We start from the raw sequence: 26,220 nt of genomic DNA on the forward strand, positions 1-26,220 counted from the left end.
CGTTAGTACTAATGCTGTTATACAAAATGTTATATAGATATGCTTGTGACTCCACATCTGTTTTAAGATGTGGACTCTGTTTTGTTTGCATATCATATTTAGAAGTGTAATCAAGAGTACAAGTGTTTTATTTTTTTAATAAATTTATTGTATTTATTTATTTTGGCTGCATTGGGTCTTCCTTGCTGCACGCGGGCTTTCTCTAGTTGTGGCGAGCGCGAGCTACTCTTCCTTGCGGTCCACGGGCTTCTTATTGCCATGGCTTCTCTTGTTGCAGAGCATGGGCTCTAGCCACATGGGCTTCAGTAGCTGCAGCACGTGGGCTCAGTAGTTGTGGCTCTTGGGCTCTAGAGCGCAGGCTCAGTAGTTGTGGTACACGGGCTCAGTTGCTCTGCGGCATGTGGGATCTTCCCGGACCAGGGATTGAACCTGTGTCCCCTGCATTGGCAGGCGGATTCTTAAGCTCTGTGCCACCAGGGAAGCCCCAGTACAAGTGTTTTTGAAAAGCAAGAATATGTAGACTTTCTCCATGTTGGGCAAGGCAGGCTTGACAAAGCAGAAGGTAAACTAGACTACTTACCCAAAATCTTCAGGGTGAGTTTGAATTTTACTTTATTATTGGGATTAGAGATTGTCTCAGTTAATTTCTTTGATTAGCAGTAGAGGTTTTGTTTGCTTTTTGTTTTTGTTTTAATTAATTTTTATTGGAGTATAGTTGATTTACAATGTTGTGTTAGTTTTGGGTGTACAGCAAAGTGAGTCGTTATACATATACATATATCCACTCTTTTTAGTTTCTTTTCCATTATAGGTCACTACAGAGTATTGAGTAGAGTTCCCTGTGCTATACAGTAGGTCCTTATTAGTTATCTATTTTATATATAGTAGTGTGTATATGTCAATCCCAACCTCCCAATTTATCCCTCCTCACCCTCTTTACCCCCCTGGTAACCATAAGTTTGTTTTCTACATCTGTGACTCTATTTCTGTTTTGTAAATAGGTTCATTTGTACCATTTTTTTAGATTCCACATGTAAGTGCTATCATATGCTATTTGTCTTTCTCTGTCTGACTTAACTCAATATGATAATCTCCAGGTACCTCCATGTTGTTGCAAATGCCATCATTTCATTCTTTTTTATGGCTGAGTAGTATTCCATTGTATATATGTACCACATCTTGTTTATCCATTCCTCTGTTCATGGACATTTAGGTTGTGGAAGCATGTCCTGGCTGTTGTAATTGGTGCTGCAGTGAACACTGGGGTGCATGTATCTTTTCAAATTCTGGTTTTCTTCAGATATATGCCCAGGAGTGGAATTGCTGGATCATATGGTAGCTCTATTTTTAGTTTTTTTAAGAAACCTCCATACTGTTCTCCATAGTGGCTGTATCAATTTACATTCCCACCAACAGTGTTAGCAATAGAGTTTTTATGTTAAAGTCCTTTTTAGTGTAGAATATCAAAGCATAATGTTGCAAACAAAAATAAGACCTTTCAAACCTTATCAGTTCTTTGCTCAAAAGGCTAAGTGATTACCTGTGGCTTCCAGAATAATTCTCTCTGTATTCCCTAGAATGCCATTCGAGGCCTCCAGTCTGTCCCTAACTCCCTGTCTAGTCTCCTTCCTTCTCCCTGTCATATTTCTTGTACTTTAAGCTAACTTGAGCTTCTTAATCAATCTCAAATCCTAGATACCTGCTTGTCCCTGAGCCTTTGATGAAGCTTTGCCATGGGACAGGAATGCCCTTTCTCTTTACATCTACCTGTGAAAACTCCAGTCTCCCTTTTGTGCCTTCTTAAATGCCACTTCCTTTATGAAATTTGCTTTAATTCTTGCTGCTGGGAGTAATTCCATCTTCCTATAGGTTCTTGTAGAACTCTGAATCCATTTTATGGCAGGTATCAAATTCTATACTTCCATTTTCTGCCCACATACCGCATCAGCTCTTCATGTATATATTTCCTATGGGAAGGCCGTGTAGTCCTTACTTTGATATCTCCTCCAGCCTCCATCATTCCAACTTACATACAGCAGATGTTCAATCAATATTTTCTGAGTAAATATATTAACCATACTCATTCTTTTTTAAATTATTATTGTGCTGTATGTAGTTTGAAGTAGGGCATCTGTAACATAGTGCCACAAACTGGATGGCTTAACAGCAGAAATTTATTATTTCACAGTTCTGGAGGCCACGAAGTCTGAAATCAAGGTGTCCACAGAGCCATGCTCTGAGACTGAGTAAAATGTTTCCTTGCTTCTTCCTAGCTTTTGGTGGTAGCCCGCAACCCTTAGCTTTCCTTGGCTTGCAGCTATACCAGCCTAATGTCTCCCTTCACTGGTCACATGGAGTTCTCGTGTGGGGGGTAGGGTGTGTCTGTATCCAAATGCCACACCCTTTTTTTTTTTTTACACCCTTTCTTAATTGAGTTATAATTGACATGTAACATTGTATTAGTTTTAGGTGTACGACGTAATGATTTGATATATGTATACATTTCTCTTTCTCTTTTTCTTTTTTTTTGGCTGCGCAGCATGTGGGATCTTAATTCCCTGACCAGGGATTGAACCTGTGCCCCCTGCATTGGGAGCTTGGAGTCTTAACCACTGGACCGCCAGAAGAGTTACATATATGTGTACATTTCGAAGTGATTACCACAATAAGTTTAGTTAACATCCATCACACCACATAGTTACAAATTTTCCCCCTTTTTATAAAGACACCAGTCACATGGTATTAGGACCCACCCTACTCCAGTATGACCTTAACTTAACTAATTGTATATGTAATGACTCTATTTCTAAATAAGGTCACATTCACAGTTACTGGGGGTTAGGACTTCAACATATCTTTCTAGGTGACACAGTTCAACCATAACACTAGGGAAATAAGAATTCATATATAACCATATAGTCCTGGGTTATCATCTAAGTCATAGTCAGACTTGCTTGAATTACATCTGTATGTTTGGGCTTACATTTTAAATAATTTGCTGCCCAGCTAATCATGGAAAGCAAATGTGAAGGCCCATGACCATTGCCCAGGGGACATTTCAAAATTCCTGTGGAGATAACCTAGGCTAATTTTTTAAGGGGTAAAAATGATGGGATATTTTTAAAGAGAATATTCCATGTTCTGGATGGGTTCCACTGTAAGTGTGGTTTCATGGTATCTATATTATGTCTGACCTCAACATACCGTGGCTTCCATCTGCAGTCCTGGGGGCAGTAAGAAGCAGGCTTGGAATAATCATAATAGCTCTCGAAATTTATTGAGTACCTGCTGTTTGCCGGGCACTTGGCTAAGTGTTTAACATGAATTATCCCATTTAATCTAATCCTTAACACTATGTGGTAGAAAATATTACTGTCCCAGTGCTACGTATACATATATACAGGTATCGGGATGAACAAGGAGCCTTCCCATCATATAGCTTTAAATCGTCTGCTTGTCAGTGGCTTTTATTTTGCTTGTACGAAGGTCTTTTATTCACGAATAATAAGTCAGTCCTGAATAGTGATGGGGTAAATATTTCAATCTTTGCTTGTATGGAGGTCTTTTATTCACGAATAATAAGTCATTCCTGAATAGTGATGGGGTAAATATTTCAATCTTCATTCCCGTCTTTGCCCTTTTGAACAGGAAAAGAGTGAAAAACTAGTGCTGGAGGAAACTGCGTATGAAGAAATAGAAAGGGATTTTCAGGAGGTTCTCAGCGAACTTACAGGGGACAAAAGTTTGGAGAGATTTAGGGTTGAATATGAGAAGCTTCATGCTGTCATGAAAAAGTCTTATGACAATGAAAAGCGTTTGATGGCCAAGTGCAGAGAGCTGAATGCGGAGATCGTGGTTAATTCCGCGAAGGTCGCCACTGCCCTGAAGCTCTCTCAGGATGATCAGATCACCATCACATCCCTGAAGAAGGTCAGTGATCTTCTAGAAATGGAACCAATGGCGAGCTTTCATAAATGCATCCTGTACTTAAAACATCATCCTTTCATTATACTGGCAGCTCTAGGCTGGTAGTAAAAGAGTTATTAAGTAAAAATTTACATGATTTATATATTCATTAAGCCTAGGGAATAATGTTAATTTTCAAAGAACTTAATTAGCTTGAGTGAATTTCACAATGCAGAAAATAAGGTAGAACCTTACTGGCTTGGTTTCTAAGAAATACTGTGTTCACAAAAACAGTTGGCCATAAGTAAGTATAGTATTAGGAATATCAGTATGTCTTGTTTGACCCAAGATAAGTAATTAAATATCTTATGATGATAGCTTGTAAAAGATCTTTTCATGTTTCTACGTTTTCCAGTGTTTTAGGAGAGGTTACCTTGAGAATTTCCAGATGGTAGTTTTCATGATCTTTCCTCTTATCGCCCCTTTGCTTCTGCCTTGATCGTCCCATTTCCTCATAATGCGAGAACAGGGATTCAGTCTGGGAGGGATATTGAGGAAGTATGGCTTTTATTTACACTTTATTTTTTCATCCTCAAGTGTGTTGCATTATTTTGAAGGTAAAACACAAATGTTCCTTGTAGATTGCAGGGTGTTAAGAGGTTAAGATATTTTAATTTATAATTGAAACCCTAGTGCTGAGAAATAATTCGCAGTTTTTTTTAGATAATTCCCTTGATATCATGCAATTAAACATACCCCAATTCTAATGAAGTTCCAAGCCTAGTGCAAAATGTAACTTACCTGTTTTCTTAGGAACCACTATTTTTAGTGTCTTTTTCTCTCTATTGTTATTTTCTTCTTCTCCTTGCAAAATACCAATATAAGAAGGCTTTAAATCATGTTATGATGAGAAAAGACCCCACTTTTTATTGTAAATTAAAAAACTGGAAATGGAAGTCATGAATAGATTAAAATATAATTGGTGAATTTGCTTTGGACAAGATTTCATATAATCATATTTCATTTAAATATCCTTCATTTGTTTTGCCAAAAATAGTACATATGGTTGCTACAGAAAAACATACCCCTTAAACTGACATTTTGTTTTGAATCACTAAATTATGTGCTGCAGTTACCCAAGAATCATCTCTCTCTCTCTCTAATGTAATAGCATGAATTTATTTAATTAAATAATTTCTTCCACTCATTTTATTCCTTGTCAACATAAAATAATATTTTCACCTTAAGCATATAGATTCTTACCTGTATAAAAGGACTCACATTGCACTTGATGAAAATTTGCAAGAAAATTAAGTGGCAGGGCAAAACTCAAGGCTGTTGCAACATTTACTGTCCTTCGTCCGTGTACTCGAATGGCTGTAATTCACTTTTAAGTATTTCTGTTAATATTCCACTTTGTATTCAGAATAGTTTTGTTTTTCCCCTATAAGCATTTGATGAGAAGGCCTGGGCTTGGGTTTCTGGAAATGGGAATTATCAAGGCTGTTGTGTACAATTAGGTGACAGCCAAGACCTCATTTCTATGGATGGCTCTAAAGTTCACCTTGCCATCCAGGAGCTCACTTGGGGCCTGAGGGCAAAATATATTTTTAATATGGAACCTATCAAGAGCTTCAAATTTAGGACTTGGATCCAAGACCATTCCTTATGTGATAAAGCTTTTTTTTTTTTCCTATAAAATATCTGGACTTGGAAAGCACATAAGCTTTCATTTTCAATTTTGTAAACCTATCTTAACATCTTTACTAGAAATAATACCATTAGTTATAGCAGCCCCTGTAGTATGTAGCAACCCTGTGGCCACATTTACCTACACAAGAGAAAATATCCTTTGCCAGTATCCCCTTTAAAACTGCTTTTCAGTATTGACTAACTCATGTTGAACAATGCAGTAAATCAATATACATTTAATACATAGTGTATAACATGTAATCTTCTTTCCCCATAAATAGCTTCTATAATGTAGTTGTTTTATTATTCTATTTATTCAATTTAGCTTGCATCTGGAACCTAGTTTGGTTTTTCTCACTGATATCCCATGACCCACCTAGGAAATTGAAAAGGCTTGGAAGATGGTGGACTCAGCCTATGACAAAGAGCAGAAGGCAAAGGAGACGATTCTTGCCCTGAAAGAGGAAATAGTGAACCTAAGCAAACTAGTCGAGCAAGGGTCTGGACTCTCCATGGACCAGGATAGCAAGTAGGTCATAGCCGTCTTGATTCATGTTGAACTTGCTTTTGCAGAGGCCTCCTTCTTCAACAGACAGCCTGGGGCTTGCCGGTACCATCTTGAATGTTCTTTGTGAATACAAGACTCTACTTTGTTGGGTTCTATCTATTGCCATTTTTTTCTTTTTAATACTCCCTTTCTCCATGCCCAAGAGCTTCTAATTCATGGTTATATCAAACTTCTGGCTCTATAAAATCCGTGCTACAGTTTTAAAATGAGTAAAGATTTTAACCTTATTTCTCTCAAACTTGTGTGGAATGGCTGACTTTCTACCCAGATTCCCAGCCCCTCCCATACACCCCCTGCCCCATGATTAGCCATATCACTGTCCTTCCTACCACCTCAGATTCTAGGCCAGAAAACAGTTGCTCTTCACACTTGTTACTCCTTCATCCCTTAACGTTTCGTCTTGTTGACTCAGTCTTCTAAACATCACTTCATTCTTCCCCTCCTCCTATCAGCAGCGGCTCCCCTGTTCTCTGCTGGATTTGGCAGTAGACTTCTAACTGTTCTCCCTGCCTTTGAGGAGACATCTCCCCTCTTTACCATCTTCCATACCAGACTTACTCTTCTAAAACATGTAGCTACATGCTTCCATCTCCAGCATATGCACCTTCGACAGCTACCCATTTCCTAAGGATAAAGCCCAAAGTCTTGAACGTGTCTTGCAGAGCCCTTTGTAGATCTGCCCCAGTCAGCCTTGCTAGACTCACGCCCAGCAGCACCATGCTTGCTCATGCCTCCATGTCTTTGGACATACTGTTTTATATGCCAGGGATCCTTTTTCTTCCCTCTCCACCCAGTAAACAACTATTCATCCTTCAAGACCTATCTTAAACACCATCTTAACTTTATCACCGTCAGCATCTCTGTTCCAAACTCCTCCCAAGCCTCAGACCCAGTGACCAGGCAGAAGAGTCATTGTGTTCCCTGTTTCCATAGGACCCAACATCTCCCTCAAGTATGGCACTGATCACATGGTACTGAAATTATTTGAGCTTCTCTGCCCATTAAGCTGTAAACTCCTTGAGGGAAGACATCTATCTTTACCTTTCCTCCAGGAATCTAGCACTCTGTAGGGCATGCAAAACCTTGCATAAATTAATGAGCCAGGAATGAGCATACACTTCCTTAGGCATCCTTAACTAAATCTACCTGCTGTCTAGATTTCTTATACTTTCTAGATACGTTTATCAAATGTTGAATAGGTAAAATAAACAGTAGATGTGGTGTTCATAATAATGGACTCTATTTTCTTATTAAAAGAAGTCATGCACAATCAGAGCAACTATTGAAGAACAACTGTTGAAGAGCATCATGAGGGAACTGATTTGGTTAGGAGGAGTTTTAATGAAAATCAGAACATGAGGAGGAGAACTGATGAAACAATCCAACTCAGAATTTTATCTTCAGCAGTGCGCTTAGGTGTAACTGTCTGTCTTTACAGTAACCTTAGAATTTAAGGTCTTGTTTATGGAGAAGAGTTTGCGGTTTTGAAGGTTCTTAATTAAACAATTATATCAAAAGTGTTGGTCGATACATATTATCGAATTACTGTGTTTCCAACAGTCATTTGATGTCTGTCAGCTGCAAGTGTCTCAAATGCAAGTTCTCTGCTTTCTCAGCTCTAAAGTAGCTGCCTTGTTCTAGATGAATTCTGCTGCACAGGTCTTATCAGACATAGTTTTTCTACTTTCAGAATGAATACTACAGGGGTGTGGAAAGCAAGGAGTAGAAATCAGCCCCCCCAACTCTTGCACCCTAAATTTCACTCCTCAGAGATAACCAGTTATCAATTTGATGCCTATTTTTCTGGACTTCTATAAAAATGCCTATAGTACACACACACACACACACACACACACACACACACACACACACACAGACTGTAATTGCTTAAAAATAAGAAAAGGGGTCATATTATGCATATTATTATTGGAACATCCTCTTTTTCAGTTAAAAACTCAGAAACAGGGCTTCCCTGGTGGCGCAGTGGTTGGGAGTCCGCCTGCCGATGCAGGGGACGCGGGTCCGTGCCCCGGTCCGGGAAGATCCCACATGCCGCGGAGCGGCTGGGCCCGTGAGCCATGGCCGCTGAGCCTGCACGTCCGGAGCCTGTGCTCCGCAACAGGAGAGGCCACAGCAGTGAGAGGCCTGCGTACCGCAAAAAAAACAACAAAAAAAACAACAAAAAACCCTCAGAAACAGCTCCCACATCAGGGCATAAAGATCTTTCTCTCACACCTGAATAGTGTTGATCCTTGACCATAAGTCTTTCCCATGAAAACGAGCTCAGAGGATGATAAGAAGGCTCCCTGAGCAGATGGCCATTTCGTCTGACTCCCATGTTCTTCTATTTTAGTATCCGAGATTTGCTGAAGTTCAAAGAAGAAGTGACAAAGGAGCGAGACCAACTCTTCTCAGAAGTGGTGAAATTACGAGAGGCCTTAGCTCAGACCACTGAACAGCAACAAGAAATGGAGCGGTCCAGGGAAGAGGCCGAGCAGACCATCAGTCAGGTCTGCTCTGACACGGAGAGCAAGACAAGGACCATTACCTTCTAGGAGGAGGTTTTGTCCTTCTCCAGGCTCCCTTCCGGTCTTGTTCCTTTCTCAGATTTATGACCCTCCCTCCCCCCCACCCCCCCCTTGCCCCTGGCCCGGTCACCAAATGAAGCATCCATTGTTTTGCTTATTTCTCTGGTTTGTTTTTGCAAGAGCAGTTTTACCTGAGTCATTCTCTGTCTGAGAAGTCACCAAGATAGGGCACTGCTTACATTTCTGGCCCAAGAAGGTGTCCCCTGTGACAGCCAGGGCGCCCTGCATCTGGGGATGGTGAAAGCAGTTCCCCTGGCCTTTCTCCTGTGTAAGGAAGTCATCTAGCTGAATCCTTCTGAATACTTTTCTATAAAGCCAGAAGTCAAATAGATGGTATACAAGCGCAGGCTTGAGGAGAAAAACAGGAGACTCCTTTGATCATGAGATAGGAGAAGGACTTTTCATAGAATTTGGCTGTCATGATAAAACTGTAGTACTTTGTTTAGCAATATCCAGGACTCATGGAAAATACACTTTCCTATTTAGGGTAGCTGGCTACATTTTATTTAGTTTCTGTTGATGGAGAGTTAGATGAATTCTTTCCATGTTTGACTTCCCTAGAATTCTGGGCTTCCAGTATTTAACTGGATTTTATACCTTTCTTTGTGGATTTGTTCCCACCTTCAGGGTGGCTGTTTGGTGCCAAGGCTCTGAAAAATAATACAGAATATTCTTGAAAAGTTTGAACATTGAAGTTCAAAGATGACTCTCCTGCAGGAGAAATACTACTTCAGAGTCATTGCCCTGAAAATATCTGAGAGCGGGAAAAGTTCAGCTGGTTGAGACCCGTCCTGAGGGGCTCATCTCCCGCTCCCCAACCCCCATCGTCCTTTCCGTGCCTGTAGTTCCAACAAGAAATCCAGCAACATCAGAACGAAGCTTTGCGGGAGACTCGGAAGAAGGAAAAACTAGAGAAAGAGCTCAAGCAGATTCAGACGGACATGGACACCAGGCAGACAGAAATCAAGGCCCTGCAGCAGTACGTGCAGAAGAGCAAGGAGGAGCTTCAGAAGCTGGAGCAGCAGCTGAAGGAACAGAAGGTAGGCTGGGCAGGGCTGCACCACGGGGCCTGGCCAGACAAGAACGGGGATTTTTGAATTTTCTTTGGAAAGCAGCAAACTCCCTTCACTGCAGATGTTGGTGGATGTTGGTAACACAGCACGTAGCACTGTACTGTGTTTGGTCTTTGAATGGCTCTTATAGGTAGATATGCTCTACCTATACTCTACCCCCAGCCCCCTCCTGCCATGCTCCAACAGGTTAATCTCTTTTTATCCTTTTATTGATGTGTAACATACACATAGAAAAGTGTATAAGTCACAAGTATACAGCTTGATGAATTTTCTCCCCTTGAACACGTCTTGGTTACCCGCGCCCAGCCTGAGAAATAGCACCCCGGGAGACTCCTTGTGCCCCTTCCCAGTCACTCTCTCCCCAGAGGTCAGCGCTCTTCTGAATTCTAAGCAGAGGTTAGTTTTGCCTGCTTTTGTACTTTACAGAAATTAAATTATATAGGATGTACTCTTTTGTGTCTAATATCTTTCTCCTCATATCCTGTTTTTGAGATTCACTTATGTTGTTGCCACATAGTTATAGAACCACAGTATCCAATATGGTAGCCACTAGCCACATACAGCTATTTACATTTAAATTATTTGAAATTAAATAAAATTAAAAATTCAGTCCCTCAATTGCACCAGCACCATTTCAAGTGCTCCATAGCTACATGGGGCTAGTAGATACCGTATTGGACAGTGCACATAGAGAACATTTAGTTCATTGCAGGAAGTTCTATTGGACAGAGCTCAGAAGACCATTCACTCTCATTGCTCTAAGCATTCCAGCCTGTGAATATAGCGTGATTTATATTTAACAGGTTTAATTTTCAAGTTTGGGAAACCACACACTGTCTTTATGCGTTTTAAATATTTAAAAAACATTTCCTCTGTAATAACAGTTTAAGGTAACACAAATGCTAGTCTGTCTTTTCTAATTTCTTAAAGAAGAACCATTTCATCTAATTGAAAAAAGTCATTTCTTGAAAACATGTTCTCTGAGGAAGTTTCCAAAGTATTTTTAAGCCATACATCATTTTTCTACTTAAAAAATTAGATAGTAGAACACATTTGTCAATTGCTTTATTAATTTTATATAAAGCCAGAAATCAAATAGATAATATGCAGTGTGCAACATCCATGAAAAAAACATGTGGCTTTCTTTGAGCCTGAAATTTGAGAGGTTTTTGGTTATCACGTTAAAACTATAGTACTTTGTTTAGCAACATCCAGGACCCATGGAAAATTTTATTTAGTCCCTATTGATGGGAAGTTGGATAGATTCTTTCTGTGTTTAACTTTTGCTTGAGTGGAAGTTATATATTGGAGTAAGTGTCTTCTAAGCCATCTTCTCTCTTTTTTTTGATATCCCTCCATCTCCCTAATATTTTCCCAATAGAAATGACTTCCCAAAATATAATCCTCTGTTTTTATAAAACCTTGTCTTCTCTGAATAGTCAAGTTGGGAAGGGGAAAATCCAACTGACACTGAAGTCAGGGAGGTAGAAATCATTCCACTACTACTCCACAGTTTTGACTTAAGTTGGATGAAGGGGAATTGTTTTGTGTTGGTGTTAGTGAATGGTTCTGTTCATGAAAATGTTGTAGGCATGCTAATGCAGGATTTGCTTCTGAAGATATAGCTTCTGAGCCCCACAGCCGATAAAGCTCGTTTGGATCTCTAGCTCATTTGCAATGATTATAGCAATTGTTGTGTACGCTAAGCCTGCCAAATGGCAAACAGGCATTAAAATATTTATCCACCACCTGTGAACAAGACTTCCCAAGGTGCCCAGAAAAAAAAATATGTTCTCTGTGTTATTCATTAGAAGGCATCATTTCCCCCAGCCATTTAACATTCATCATATTTGAGTGCCTTCATGCTTTCACTGGGGAGAAAGAACAATTTCTGCGAAGACAAAAAAAGTGTGGTTGCCGTGCTTGTCCCAGGAGGTCTGCATGGCCTCCTGCGTGGATGTGCAGCTACTGTAATCAGATTCAAAAGCGTTAACCAGCTCGTTCTGCATCTTTCAGATACTGAATGAGAGAGCTGCAAAGGAGCTGGAGCAGTTTCAGATGAGAAATGCTAAACTTCAGCAAGAAAACGAACAGCATAGTTTGATCTGTGAGCAGCTATCCCAGGAAAACCAGCAGAAGGCGTTGGAGCTCAAAGTAAACACCAAGTGACATATCTGTTCCCTAGCATGCCCTCCTTCATTCCCTATTAATATGAATTGGCTGATGCTGTTCTAGCCTTTGGTTGGATAACGTGGATTAGCCTTGGTCCTTCAGAGGCAGGTGTAAACCTACAGTGATTGCTTTATGCCCGGAAGCAGTTTGATAACTTCCATTCTTATAACATTGCTAAGCTGATTATTAATCATATGACTATGCAAATACTTTCCAAAGTGAGCTCAGATGTTCACCTCTGTAATTTAGCCTTGCAAGTAACCAGTTTCCCAGAGCTAGAAACCATTTACACATGTGAGTGGCAAAGAAGTGAGATTGTATTTCACTACTTGTATGGAGTGAGAGGGGTGGGGGACGGACTGGTACTATTTGATATCTACGCTTAGGACTGCAGAATCATGATTTTTCACTTCTGTCCAATGTAAATTTCAAGATAGGTCTCCTATTCTCCCTGCCCTGATTAAAGAGTGCTTGCAAATTAAGTTTGGATAACCGTTTTATACTTGGATACATATTGTCTGCCTACATGCTTAGCAGCGCGGCTTTATGTTTATCACCAATTCTGAAAAATCCATAAGCCCTACTCTAGTCATGTTAGAATACTGGGCATAAAATGAGTGACTAATCAGGAAAATACATTGATTCGAGTAGTAAATCTTAACAGTTTTTGCATCACAGCACCTTTTGAGAATCTGATGAAAGCGTGTGTGTGCGTGCACATACACACGCACGCACACTTATTTGCACATCTTGTGTCTTGTTTTGCCTGCAGTCTTAGAGGTTTACAGGATTTTTCTGAAGTCTAACCATGGGGTCTGGATTAATTTTTCTAACCATGGGGTCTGGATTAATAACTACTGAATTAGAACATCTTATTGTTTTAATTGAAAGGGGCCTTAGATGAACTAATTTGGACCTGGTAGGATCTGAGGCTGAGGAACATTTAAGCAGTCCAGAAATGTTTGACTCAAAACCGTTCTTTATGAGAATGCTCCAAGTTAAAGCAGAAATGAAACGACTACTGAAGGCAAAATAATGTATTAGCCCCTAAGGTGAAATTAAAGGAAAAATACTTATGCCAATAATTCTCTCCTTTGATGACATGCATGGGGCACCTTGAAAGATGGAATATTTTTGTTATCAGATCCTAAACCTATGGGATTCTGCTTCTAGCAGTGATCTGAGGATAACGTGCCCAGCTAAGTGAAGCCTCTTCATTGTCAAGAACTAGGAATAATTGCTACTCTTTATTTGCAATAGGATCACTAGTTGCTTTCCCAGTCATTTCTAAGAATGGCACATTTTTTTAAAAATGAATTTAAAAAAAATTCATAAAACTTGAAATCCATAGACAAAAATCTGGTGCTTTACTTTGCTGGAATTGCTGTTTTGATACCTTTTGACATCGTGTAGACTTGCTTATTAATGCTACCCTGTCCACCTGTCCATATATACAGTCATTGACTAACATACTCTGAGGAAGGAGGGCCCCTTTTCTAACGTTATGTAATTGCACTACAGTGGACATGTGGATCCGAAAGACTCAATATTTTATAGCATGTTAATAACCTCTAAGAGAGATCACTTTGTGAGTCTATGAAAGTTGCTAATCACTACAGCATTTGTACACAAATTTCACACATTTATGATACAACTCAGCGTTCTTATCTTGTTTGATTCAACAGTTCCATGGTATCTTGAGGTATCAGGTTTAATCAGTCTTTTCATTGTTTTTAGCTCATACAGCCATATATTTTATTATGGCTTATATAGACTTTTTCAGTTTCTCTCAAAAACCAAACTGTGTGTTTTGATTTAATCCCACAGAACAGCTTTACACTGACATAGGAACAGTGTCCTTTTATTGGTTGTGAGTTTACCATCATCCAGTCACCGGCTCTTTATTGACTGAGTGTCCCTGGTTAATCCTCTCTCAATAATCATAGGCCAAAGAGGAAGAAGTCCATCAGTTGCGCCTTGAGATTGGGAAGCTCAACAAAATCAGAGAACAAATCCATAAGAAATTGCACCAGATTGAAAGTCAAAAGGGAGAAGTGGAACAGCACAAGGAAACCCTGAAAATTCAGATCTTGGGATTAGAGAGAGGTAAGCCAAGAATCATTTTGTGCTTTGTTTTATTAGTTTATGAGCGTTTCATTGGTAACCAATGTCATCTGGCAACTCCATGCATGCAAACACAAACCATGCCAAATGAATTCAGTAAAATAACATTCAAAACGGTAAGTAGATAATATGGAGGAGACATGGTTTTGAATACCTTGAACTTTCTTACCTTAAAAAACTCTTCAACAGGTTATACTGAGCCCAAAGTATTTTTCAGTATTTGTCAATGGAGTAAATAGCATCTATAACCTTAGGTCTGGGTTCTACATGTCTTTTCCTTCAGTCTTCTTTTTTCACCGAAGATGCGGGATAAATTCAAATGAATATTCCACATGAGCAGTATTTGAGACAATAGTATACCCAGAATCAGTGAGACAAAAATTAATGGCTTCTAACTCCTTTCCTCTGTTAGTACTTTACCATATGGGAAACACTTGTTTTAGCCAACTATCACATTGACCTGTGAAGGGAAAATTTAAGTGCCACAGGAGGCTGTGTAGTACAGAAACATCATTAAGGATACAAACTCTCGAGTCAAATCTACCTGGGTTCAGATCCCACCTCTATCACATTTAGCTGTTGGGGATGAAATGGCTAACATATAGAAAGCTCTTGGGACAGTGCCTAGCACACAGTAAGTGCTTACTAAATGTCATCTATTGGGACTTTCCTGGCGGTCCAGTGGTTAAGACTCTGTGCATCCACTGCAGGGGGTGTGGGTTCGATCCCTGGTCGGGGATGCATGCCGTGCAGTGCGACCAAAAAAAAAAAAAAGTCATCTATTGTTATCCAGATATATTACCACCTATAAAAGTAGTAAGAGAATACTATCTCATTCTGAAAAAGAATATAATTAAAAATAGGATATGTTAGTTAAATATGGTGTGGTAGAAACAGCTCAGAGACTTGGAGACAGAGGATCAGGGTTTGAATTCTGACTGCACCAGAAAATGTGGGGTAGGAACACCTCATTGACCTCAGCTGTAAATTACTGACTGAGATAACATACATAGAAGCAAAAAATGTACAGTGCCTCCCTAAAAGTTAAGTAAAATCTAAATGTCTAGATAAGATTATTAGAAATATTTGTCACGTCTTTGAGAAGTGCAGATATTTTTCCTCCTAAGACATTGGAAATAATCTTTTACTGAGGCACAGTTGCAGCTGATATTGATAATTTCTCCATTTATTTATTCATTCAATAAATTGAGTACACACTATGTGCAGGCATTATGCTATGCATTGGGTGCATGGAGGTTCCTGCCCTCAGGATGCTTACAGTCTAGCATGAGTTTACAATCTAATGTCTTCAATGACAGATATGAAAAAAAAAATAGAACTAGTAGAGCATGTTTTGTAACTGGCTTAGTGAATTTCAGAAAACACTCCATATTAAAATTTCTGTATTTTTGCTGGTGATAGTTCTAAGCTTTGAAAAAAAATTTTATCCATTAAGTATTGAACCCAATCCTTCATCCCTAAATCATGTTTACAGAAGTCATCGTGCTTTCTCTTCTGGTTATTTTACAGATATCGTTAACATCATTATTTCTTCTTACGGAGCACTTCCTTTTGTTGTGCCCTATCAAAGAGTGACATAATGGTTAGGAGCATGATTTCCTACCACATATGTTATGATTTCCTACCACAAAATCCAAGAAATGAACTGAAAAATTGCCAGAACTAACAAGAGTTCAACAGGGTGCAGGTTATAAAATAAATATATGGATATCAATAGCTTTCTTTCCTACAAAGAACCAGTTACAATATATGATGGAAAACCCCCCTTTCACAATAGCAACTAAAGTAATAAAATATCTATGAATAAAGTTACCAAGATATCTGTAAGACATATATATATAAAACACTACAGAATTCTTTTCAGGGATATAAAAGAAGACTTGAAAAATGGACAGATACACCAAGTTTCTGGATGAGAAAACTCGATATGATAAAGATATAAATCTGTCCAAATTAATCTACACGTTTAATATTTCCAAAAAAAATTTCAGTGAGTTATGTTGCTTGGGACTTGAAAACTGATTCTAAGTTTCCTCCAGAAGAATAAACTTGTGACAATAGCTATAAAATTCTGGAAAAGAAGAGTGAGAAGGGAACATTTGCCTTACCAGGTGTTTAAATGTATTATAACACTTCAGTAATCAAATAGTTTAGTGAAAATGCCTGAATAAACAGATCAATGGAGATCAGAAAGGCCACAAAAAGACCCACGGTTATCATCTAAGATAAAGGTGTCATTTCATACCAGTGTGCAGTATGGATTATTAAGAAAATGGTAGTATGACAATAAACTACTTTTTGGGAAAAAAGTTAAGGTCAAATATAGGAACAATAAAGCCAAAATGCAGAGATTTAATGAAATTAAAGGTAATTTTTTTTTTTTAGCAGCAAAAGACTATATGTGAAGGCAAATTGTCTAAAATATTGCCAAAGAGTTAGTATCCTTATTATATATAAGGAGCTCTTACAAATTCATAAAAAGGTAAACAATTCATGAGAAAAATGAGCAAAGAGCCAGTGTGGACAATTTGAAAAACAGAAAAACAAATAAATGATTATTAAACAGGAAAAGTAGTCTACTTCACTACTAATCAAAGAAATGTAAATTAAATATGGACATACTGGTTTAGAAAAATCTATCAGGTTGTCAAAGATCAAAGAGAGTGATAATAACAGTGGTGGTTTGGGTGTGGATTTAAACTGCTATTAATTTTTGGAGAGAATTCGGCAGTAGGGGAGAAATGTTTTTAAAAAGAAAATCACTTTTGATCCAGGACTTCCTCTCCTAGAGGAACAAATGAACAGGAACTTTCATAGGATTATTGCTTATAATTGCAAAAAAATTAAAAAAGAAGAAGCAACTTAAATGTTAAGATGGGGATTGGCTAAATAAATTATACATTTTTATACAGTGAAATATGAAGTCATTAGAAATTCTGATGTAGATATACATTTACAATATAGAGAGGTATTTATTTTATGTTTGTTAATTATAAAACAAGTTACAAAACTGTATGTGTGGTATGATTCCCTCTTGGTGTATGTGGTGTATAAATATTCATATTTATATACACATGTATATTTGCATAGGAAAAAGTCAGAAAAGAGACACATCAAAATCCTAAGTAGATTCTGATTTAGAAAATTTTCCCTTCTGTTTATTTTTATTTCCAATTTCTTCCTGTATTTCTAATTACTTGTATAATAAAAAAGATTTAAAAAGCAAGGACTTATTGAAGTCAGAGAGACCAAACTCCCAATCTCAGCCCTGCCACCTCTTGGCTGTGCACCCTTGGCATATAGGCCTTTAAGCCTCAGGGACAGGAAGACCTACCTCACTGAGTTATAATGAAGATCACGGAACACTCAACGAAAAGTAGTTTTATAGCTACAGAGGCACGAACCTGTGTCCCCTGCATCGGCAGGCAGACCCTCAGCCACTGCGCCACCAGGGAAGCCCCTATAAAGCAGTTTTATGTCACTTTGGCTTTGGCAGATTCTTTCTTAGGTTTTCTTTATATTTATTATTGTTTTTCTCCCTGGTGATGTAGAGGTGGAGGCTTCCAAGAAACAAGCAGAACTTGATAAGAAAGCAGTAGATGAGCTTCTGAGAGAAAGGGACCTATTGAATAAGGTGAGTTTGTTACACTAACACTGGTAAATAAATGTCTTTCTTTAGTGCTATAATATCTGCCTATAACTGGTTGCAGGGGAGAGAAAACTCTGAGGCAAACAAAAGTAGATTAGAATTAATAATAGTGCTCAATTTTCCTCTAAGCAGCTATCCACATTCCACCATTCACTGGCTGTGAATTGAAACCGCATTATCACCTATGAGCACAAAGGGACTTCGGAGAATTATCATATAAACCAGCAGGGGATTTCAGAGTGTCTTGTGGTTTCTGTTTTTATTGCTGGTGTGTTATTTGGCATCTTAGCAGTTGATCAGAATTTCTGATTTTAATAAATCTATTTATTGCTTGATTTTTGGCTGCGTTGGGTCTTCGTTGCTGCGCGCAGGCTTTTCTCTAGTTGCGGCGAGTGGGGGGCTGCTCTTGGTTGCGGTGCGCGGGCTTCTCATTGCGGTGGCTTCTCTTGTTGCGGAGCACAGGCTCTAGGCACACGGGCTTCAGTAGTTGTGGCACGTAGGCTCAGTAGTCGTGGCTCGCAGGCTCTAGAGTACAGGCTCAGTAGTTGTGGCGCACGGGCTTAGTTGCTCCGCGGCATGTGGGATTTTCCTGGACCAGGGCTCGAACTTGTGTCCCCTGCATTGGCAGGCGGATTCTTAACCACTGCATCACCAGGGAAGTCCAAAATTTCTGATTTTAATATCTATAATCTGCAACTTGTGCTAATCCAGAAAATACAAGTGAGTGCTAATAAAATTTAACTTCTAGGTGTTTGAAGGATGGCTGGTTGGCCATATAAAGAGTCTCTAACCTTTCCACCATCTTTTCAGGAGTGTTGTAGGTTTTCGTTTCTGTCTTTGGCCCTTATTTCTCCTAGTCTTTGAGCTCAATGTGGTCCAAAGCTGAGGGAGGGGTTGGGGGAGCTTGAGGCCTGGAAATCCTCCATTCAAGGCAGACCACTCCCCCTTTCCCCTCCTTGCCCCTTCCAGAGGATTCCTTTGATTGACAGTCACTCTTAGGAGATTAACTACTTTCAAGGATTTAGGGTAAACATTCCTGCTCAAGGATTTCCTCCAGGGAGGAAAAAGCGATGGGCCAGGTGTAGAGTGGGCAGGCTGCTTCCGGAGCAGACAGCCTGATGGCTTTTGGCCAAGATAGCTTCATCTCATCAAAGTAGATACAGCCTATATTTGTTCATTCCGAATTTTTATTACTTCTTTAAGTTTCCCAGAATTGAATAAATGTTAACAAAGTATTGAATAGATTACTCTCTAGCTTAAAGTAGACTATTTAGGGAATCTCAGGAAATAGTATAAGATTAGATATCTTTACATGCTGAGCACTCCTTAAGAAAGTCATCAATTTTTTTTGCATGATCCTAGTAACTGTTTCTTTATTCTATAAATTTATATGTGTAAATTATGTTGGATTTAGATTTTTAAATTTATTTGTAACCCATACAATATTTAATCCATTTATATTTTATATATTCTGATAAACAACCTATAGGTTTTCTGCCACAATAGGACACCTAACACATTAATTTTATACTTATTTTGTTTGATCTGACTACGTCAACTCCTTCTTTAGGGCAGGGTACTTTTTTAACTTTTTTTTTCCCGGGCCGTTGCATCCTAATGCCTGGCACAGCACCTGCCCCTCTGCAGGTATGCAGTCAGCCTTTACTGATAATACATTCTTTCCCCACTGACTTGAAATGCCACCATTGAGTGAGTGAGTGACATAGTTTTGACAGGCGGCAATGTTAATATATTTGGTTCTTTCAGTGTCATGTTGAAGTGGCTTTATCTTTCATAGAGCAAATGTTTAATTCAATACTTGAAAGTAAAGTTGACCTTTTCCATTTTCTACATTGTCATCCGACCAAGGTTTAATGTTCATTTTTTTTTAACCTGTTTATGCCAGTGGCTTTCAGACCTGGCTGAAGGTCTGTATTGGTTAGAGATTTGTGAAGGAATTATGAGGCACCTCATGGAACCCAAGGATACAGCTGGGCCTCAGGAACAGATAGGAACCTGGCCTAACACTCTTGGGATGCACAGAAAGCTCTCTACTTCCACCACTAGACTTCCAGCTGAGTTTTTGCTTCATTTCTGTCTTTTAGTGAGGATCGTCTCTCTCTGTTTCCCTGTCCATATGGCAGAAAAAAGCTATCACCAGCAGCTCTCAAGTTTACATCTTCTACTGAGTTACAAAAATCTGGAGGCCCTATTTCAAAAGTCACTGGATCCATTCAGCTGTGGCTAGAGAAACAGACAAGCTCTGCTCCATCATGAGCATGGCTGCCAGAGTTGCACTCTATTAACTCTGTGTTTCAGAGGAACAACCTGGCTCCTTGGGCAGCCAACCCAAGGCATTTCTATTATAGCATCAGAAACCAGCAGGGCAGCTTTTTAAAAAAATTTAGGTGCATAACAGCTCCACTGAACCAGAGTCTCTGGAGTTGGAACATCTGTGTTTTTTAAAAAAACAGGTTAATTCTTTTTTACTGTTGTAAAATACATACAAAACAAAGTTTGCCATTAGTGACATTTAGTACATTCACAGTGTTGTGCAAACATCATGAGTCTAGTTCCACAATATTTCCATCACCCCAAAAGGAAACCCTGTACCTGTGAGTACCTGTGAGGTGGTCACTCCCCACTTCCCCTCCTCCCACCCTTGGAAATTATGAATCTGGTTTCTGTTTCTGTGGATTTGACCATTCTGCATATTTATATAACTGGAATCATATAATATGTGACTTTTTATGTCTGGCATCTTTCACTCAGAATAATGTCTTCAAGCTACAACCATGTTGTATCGTGTACTTCATTCCTTTTTTTTTTTAATTTTTATTTATTTATTTTTGGCTGCATTGGGTCTTTCTTGCTGTGCACAGGCTTTCTCTAGTTGCAGCGAGCAGGGGCTACTCTTCGTTGCAGTGCACGGGCTTCTCATCGTGGTGGCTTCTCTTGTTGCAGAGCATGGGCTCTAGGCGCGCGGGCTTCAGTAGTCGTAGCATGCGGGATTCAGTAGTTGTGGCTCACAGGCTTAGTTCCTCCGCGGCATGTGGGATCTTCCTGGACCAGGGCTTGAACCCGTGTCCCCTGCATTGGCAGGAGGATTCTTAACCACTGTGCCACCAGGGAAGCCCTTCATTCCTTTTTATGGTTGAATAATATTCCACTGTGTGGATATAACACATGTTGTTTATTTAGTCATCAATCGATGGACATTTGGGTTATTTTCCCCTTTTGGCTTTTGTGAATAGTGATACTATGAACATTCACATACAAGTTTTTGTTTGAACACCTGTTTTCTATTCTTCTGAGTGATATTGTTGGAGTGTATGTTAATTCTGGGTATCTGTATTTTTAATAAGTTGGTTTTATTTTATTTTGTAGTCAAAGCCTGTGTTACATGATTAGATTCAGCTGTTCTAACTTCACAAGAAAAAGACAAGAGCTGGGACAGAGGTTGGCTTTGGGGTCAGCTAGCTCTGGATTCAAATCCTAACTCCACTGTTGTATGAACTTGTAGGCAAGTAGCTTAACTTCTCATTCTCAGTTTCCTACCCCTAATATGCGAGCGATATAGTGCCCACTTCCTGAGGATGTTGTCTCTTAGTGCATTTATAGGTATGTCTATAGTGCTCTGTGCAGAATTAACATAACAAGCTCTAAATAAGCTGTAAAAAATATGATTATTTTTATTCATCTCCCAAACAATGCATCTAATTATTTTAGGATTAAGACAGGGAGTAAATTTAACCAAAAATCTCCCAACATTTTGAGTAATGGGGCTGATGTGTTGTCCTTATTTTTAGAATATGCTTAAGGCAGTCAGTGCAACCCAGAAACAGATAGACCTGGTGAAGCTCCACGAACAAGCCAGGAGAAACCTGGAGGAAGAAATCCAGAACTATAAAGAAGAGGCTCAGAAGCAGAGAAAGATTATCTTTCAACTGGAAAAGGAGCGAGATCGGTACATCAGTGAAGCCAGTGACCTTACCCAAAAGGTAAGCCACTCCTCCATGGTGTGGGTCAAGCACCGGCACATTCTTTCTGACTGTCACATTTCTGATTGCCACACACTGTTGCAAAGATGAATTATTCAGATTTCAGCTTGTGGTTCACATGCAGATTTAAGATAGTGGGAAATAAGCTTTGCTAGGAAATCAGCTACTTCCCATTTAGAGTAAATAAATGCTGAGCAGATATTTGCAGAATGTAAGCTCGGAGGAGCACAAATGCATATGGTCAGTCCAGCCCTGGCAGGACATATCTTCCTTGTAAAAGACCCCCAGGGATCCTCGTACCCCTGATTGGGAGCCATTGTAAAACAGCATATTTCTATTGCGACTTTATCATTTAAGAACCTCCACTGATTGATTTACTGACTCTGAGGGGACCAGCTGTCAGTTCAGGCACTCATATTCTCTATCTTGGCTGGCCTTGTTAGCCTCTGTATCAGTCAGATTAAGTTGTAACAAATAATCCTCAAGTCTCAGTAGTTTATAGCAACAGAGATCTATGTTTTACTCACATTATTGGTCTTTGAGAGTCAGCTGTAGGCCTGCTTCACGTCCTGTTTATTTCAGACTGACTCTGTTGGGATGTGCTGGCCTCTTACAGAGGGAAAACAGTGTAATAGTGGACCTTTGATATGCTCTCAGAACTTCTGCTGGCAAAGGAAGGGTACAGGGTCTGTCCACTCATATTTCATTGATCAAAGCAAGTTACATGATTAAGCCTGATATCCCCAAGCAGGAGTGTGATCCTACTAAGGGAGGGACCCTACCTGGTGAGACAGCCAGTATATCTGAACATATAATCTGTTGCAGCCTCCTACTTCTCCTTCCCAAGAGTCAGTTTTTCTCCACTCCTGTCTGCCATCAAGTTGTTAAAAATTCCAACCTGATCTTATTATTACTCCCAGCCTTACAAACCTCTGTCATCTCTCAGCAACCTGGGGCAGTGCTTCCTAACATTCTTTGCATCACAGTATCATAGAAAATTCTATATCTACAGTATGTGGGAATGAGAGAGATGAGAATGTGCAGGGCTGGAGGGGACTAACCCAGGGATGCTAGCTACCCAGGGATGCTAGCTGCCCAGGTCCCACCTGGCCATCCTGTGGGTGGTACATACCTGTATTTTGGTACATACCTGTAACCCATGCAAGACACAGCCATTGGTATATTCTGACTTATGCAACAGAGTCTAAGCTCTTCGTTCTCCCTGGAAAGACCTTTCTTCCCTTCTCTGCATAGAAAATTCTTATTCAATACCCAGCTCACATGCTCATTTCTGGGGTCAAGCCTGTTTTGACTCCCTAGGCAGAACTAGTCACTTCCTACTTTATTGGTTTGTTGATGTCTCTGGAATGGTACTTATCATCTTCTAGTGTAATTATTTGTACCTTTGTCTTCCCTACTTTATAGTGAGTTCTTGGGAGCAAGGACTTTATCTCATTCTTTTTTTCATTTCCAGCATGCTGGTAAATAGTAGGTGCTGAAAAAGTGTTTGTTGAACAAATAGATGATGATGAGTGATAAAAAGAATACTGCCACTGATTTTAACATAGGATTGTATATTTCTCTCTGTTTCATTGTAAAGGAGAGATACTGGTACCAAGTTTTGCTGGTAACAGTTTTTCACAGTTTCTGATGTTTAACTGCACAAGGTTACATAATGTCTTACCTAAACAATTTAAGCACGAGTTCTTAAAATGTTCTTTATCGACTATAATTTTTCTCTCTTACTTAACCCCTGACAGCATATATCAGTTGCTACAGCAACTTGTGTCACCTCTGGACTTCTTATTAGAAACATATATGTCTTTTTAACACCTTCCCATATTTCTTTCTTTCTTTACTGCCACACACACACACACACACACACACACACACACACACACACACACCTCATTCCCAGAAACAGAAAGTTCCCTTTCGTGCATTCTGTTTATAGGGAGTTGAGGAATGATACCAGGGGTGGGGAAGATGTCATGAAACTGATATTTTGATCTACTTCTTAAGTGAGTTGTTCCAAGTTTATCCTTTTGACCCAGCAATTTCTTTTGTAAAAACTGAATATATGAAAAAACAATAATGCAAAGATTTTTATAAAAGAATATTCTTCAAAATAAATTGTGCAAATTTGCTATGTAACATTAAAATCATGTTTTTGAAAAATATTTTTTAAATGGGGAACATGGTCACAGTATGAATCTGATAAAAACAAAATGCAAAATAACAAAAGTTATTAATATGGTTTGACCTAACTTTCATCTGTGTGCAGATGGGGTGGTGGTGAGGATTAGATGAGGTAATATCTATAAAGCATTTAGAATGATCTCTGGCAGATAGTAAATGCTATGAAACATCTCATAAATAAGCAAGTAAATAAATAAATAAATTTGTTGATGAACAGCCCAGAATTTTTGTTCAAAGTGGCATTTGAATGTAGCTATTTTCAACTTCTTGTTAAATGTCAATAAGGTACAGACATAGATGAAAAGTTTTAACAGTCTCAAACACTAAGGCCAAAATAAAGCCTGATGCTAAAATAGAAGAAAGAGACTGGATGAGAACTTTAAAGCCAATAGAGGTGAATTGAGGAAAATCTACCTGGACCTCAACTCACAGTCCCTTGAATTTGCTTGCAATTGGGAAGGGGAGGAGTGGTGGTGAGCAGGAAATGGGGGGAGATAGGAGAGGATGAGAGAGGAGAGCAGACAACACCAACAGCGAGGCAGTAGGCTGGGCTCTTCTGGAAGAGATGACCAGTTCTCAGAGCAGGAATGACCAAGGAATTGCTAAGAATGGGATGTCCGAAGGTTGGTTTTAAGTTCTTTACTGTGCTCTGTACCTGAAACCTTTGGTGACAGTCTGCTGCATCAACCCAGTGGCTGGATTGTGCTTTGTGGGGTCAGGGATGGGGTGGTGAGGGATGTGAGGTAACACATCTCAGAAAAGGGACAGTATGTGCCAGAGAAAAGTGCCAATTGAGAATCCGGAATTCTATGGAAACAGGAAATCAAAGCCACAGTGAATAGGAGAAATATAATTCCTCTAAGAATTTTTGGAGATACTAGGTGGGATGTTGGTCTTCCTAGCACACAGAATGAAGATTCTAGATGTTCTGTTGTGGTTAAGAACACAGTGACCCTGACAGGACAGAGGACTATCATCTGGGTTATAAGTCCAAGATGACATTACCTCTATGATAAAGCAGAGATGAAACAGAAAAGAAGTGATGGATAAAATAAGGAACAGTTGTAAAGAGACTAAAATACACACAAACCCCAAACCAAACAAAAGCAAGCAATAGCAGATTTAAAATCCACATTGAAGTTAGTAAAGAACAGAATTGATGTGGAAAATAGTCAGTGAAGTGGAGTGCAAACTTGAGTAGTTCTCCTAGAATGCAGGTGGAAAGAAAAGATAAAAATGATTAAAGAGAAGATAAGAGATAAGAAGGACAGGGAATATAAACCAATCTACAGATTGTTGGCCTCTGATGGAGGAACTGAGCCCCAAGTCAAAGATGTCACGTAACATATTTTCTGGAAATGAAGAAAGAACTGTACATGCGGATTGAGCATGTGTCAGGCAAAATCAGTGACAGGAGAATCTTACAGAGACTTGCTCTGGGAGAAAGTTGTGTGTGTATTGTTTCACACACAGTGATGCAGAAAAGTACTCTCTGAGAATTAGGCAAAAAGAAAAAGCAGAAGCTTACTTGCCTTTTTTTTAAAAAAAGGAAAAAGAGTGGAAGGTAACACACCACCATGTGAATACTACTTATCGCTGAGTGGTAGGGATACAGATTGTTTTAATTTCCCTCTTTTGTGCTTTTTGTATTTTTCGAATTTTCTGAAGTGAATATGCATTACTTTAGTATCTTGACCAAAAGAAAGAAAAAATATTAAAAAAAACTTTGCCTTTCAGTCAGGGACCAATAAAATCCTACGTTTCCCAAGGAGCTTTATTAAAAATGTTTTCTAACCCATCTGTACTTGTCTCCCCTCTCTGGCAGTTGAAGAAATCTGATGTTATTACCGTCTTTGCATTTCTGTGTCTGCCTCATGCTACTTACAAGTTTCCTTAAGGGCAAGTCTCCTTCAATTTTGAGCTCTTCGTGTTACTTATTCACTAAATAGGTACTCAAATATATTTTGAAAGAGTGTATGGAAAGCATAATTAGACATCTGAATCAACTAGTCAAAGATTTAACTTTAGGTATCTATATTAAATTCTTCTTCAGTAATCTATTTATCACTATGGGTCTGCCTTCCTTTAAATTCATTTGAAATAGGTTGCCATAATGGACAATGCTATCTAAATTATCTTTGGCAATTTTAGCTGTGAGTGACTTCTGGCCTGATGTCCTCTTCCTTCTGGGCTGCAAAAACAGTGTCAACATTCGCTTTCTAGCTCT

General features: G+C 39.1%; 1 protein-coding gene across 1 annotated transcript in view; it reads left to right on the plus strand.

Moving 5' to 3' along the window:
* The first annotated feature begins 3,411 nt into the window (after positions 1 to 3,411).
* Positions 3,412 to 26,220, plus strand: part of CFAP58 (cilia and flagella associated protein 58) — a 43,255-nt gene continuing 20,446 nt past the window's right edge. The window contains exons 1-9 of the mRNA XM_027113081.1: positions 3,412 to 3,456; positions 3,649 to 3,930; positions 5,979 to 6,127; positions 8,520 to 8,676; positions 9,600 to 9,794; positions 11,844 to 11,981; positions 13,946 to 14,105; positions 17,696 to 17,778; positions 21,603 to 21,794. Coding sequence (XP_026968882.1) covers positions 3,412 to 3,456; positions 3,649 to 3,930; positions 5,979 to 6,127; positions 8,520 to 8,676; positions 9,600 to 9,794; positions 11,844 to 11,981; positions 13,946 to 14,105; positions 17,696 to 17,778; positions 21,603 to 21,794 — 1,401 coding nt within the window. The remainder of the gene's footprint in view (positions 3,457 to 3,648; positions 3,931 to 5,978; positions 6,128 to 8,519; positions 8,677 to 9,599; positions 9,795 to 11,843; positions 11,982 to 13,945; positions 14,106 to 17,695; positions 17,779 to 21,602; positions 21,795 to 26,220) is intronic.

This window comes from Aethalodelphis obliquidens, unplaced genomic scaffold (genome assembly GCF_003676395.1).
Source record: "Aethalodelphis obliquidens isolate GAN/ISIS:26980383/991018 unplaced genomic scaffold, ASM367639v1 scaffold11, whole genome shotgun sequence".
NCBI classification, from domain to species: domain Eukaryota; kingdom Metazoa; phylum Chordata; class Mammalia; order Artiodactyla; family Delphinidae; genus Aethalodelphis; species Aethalodelphis obliquidens.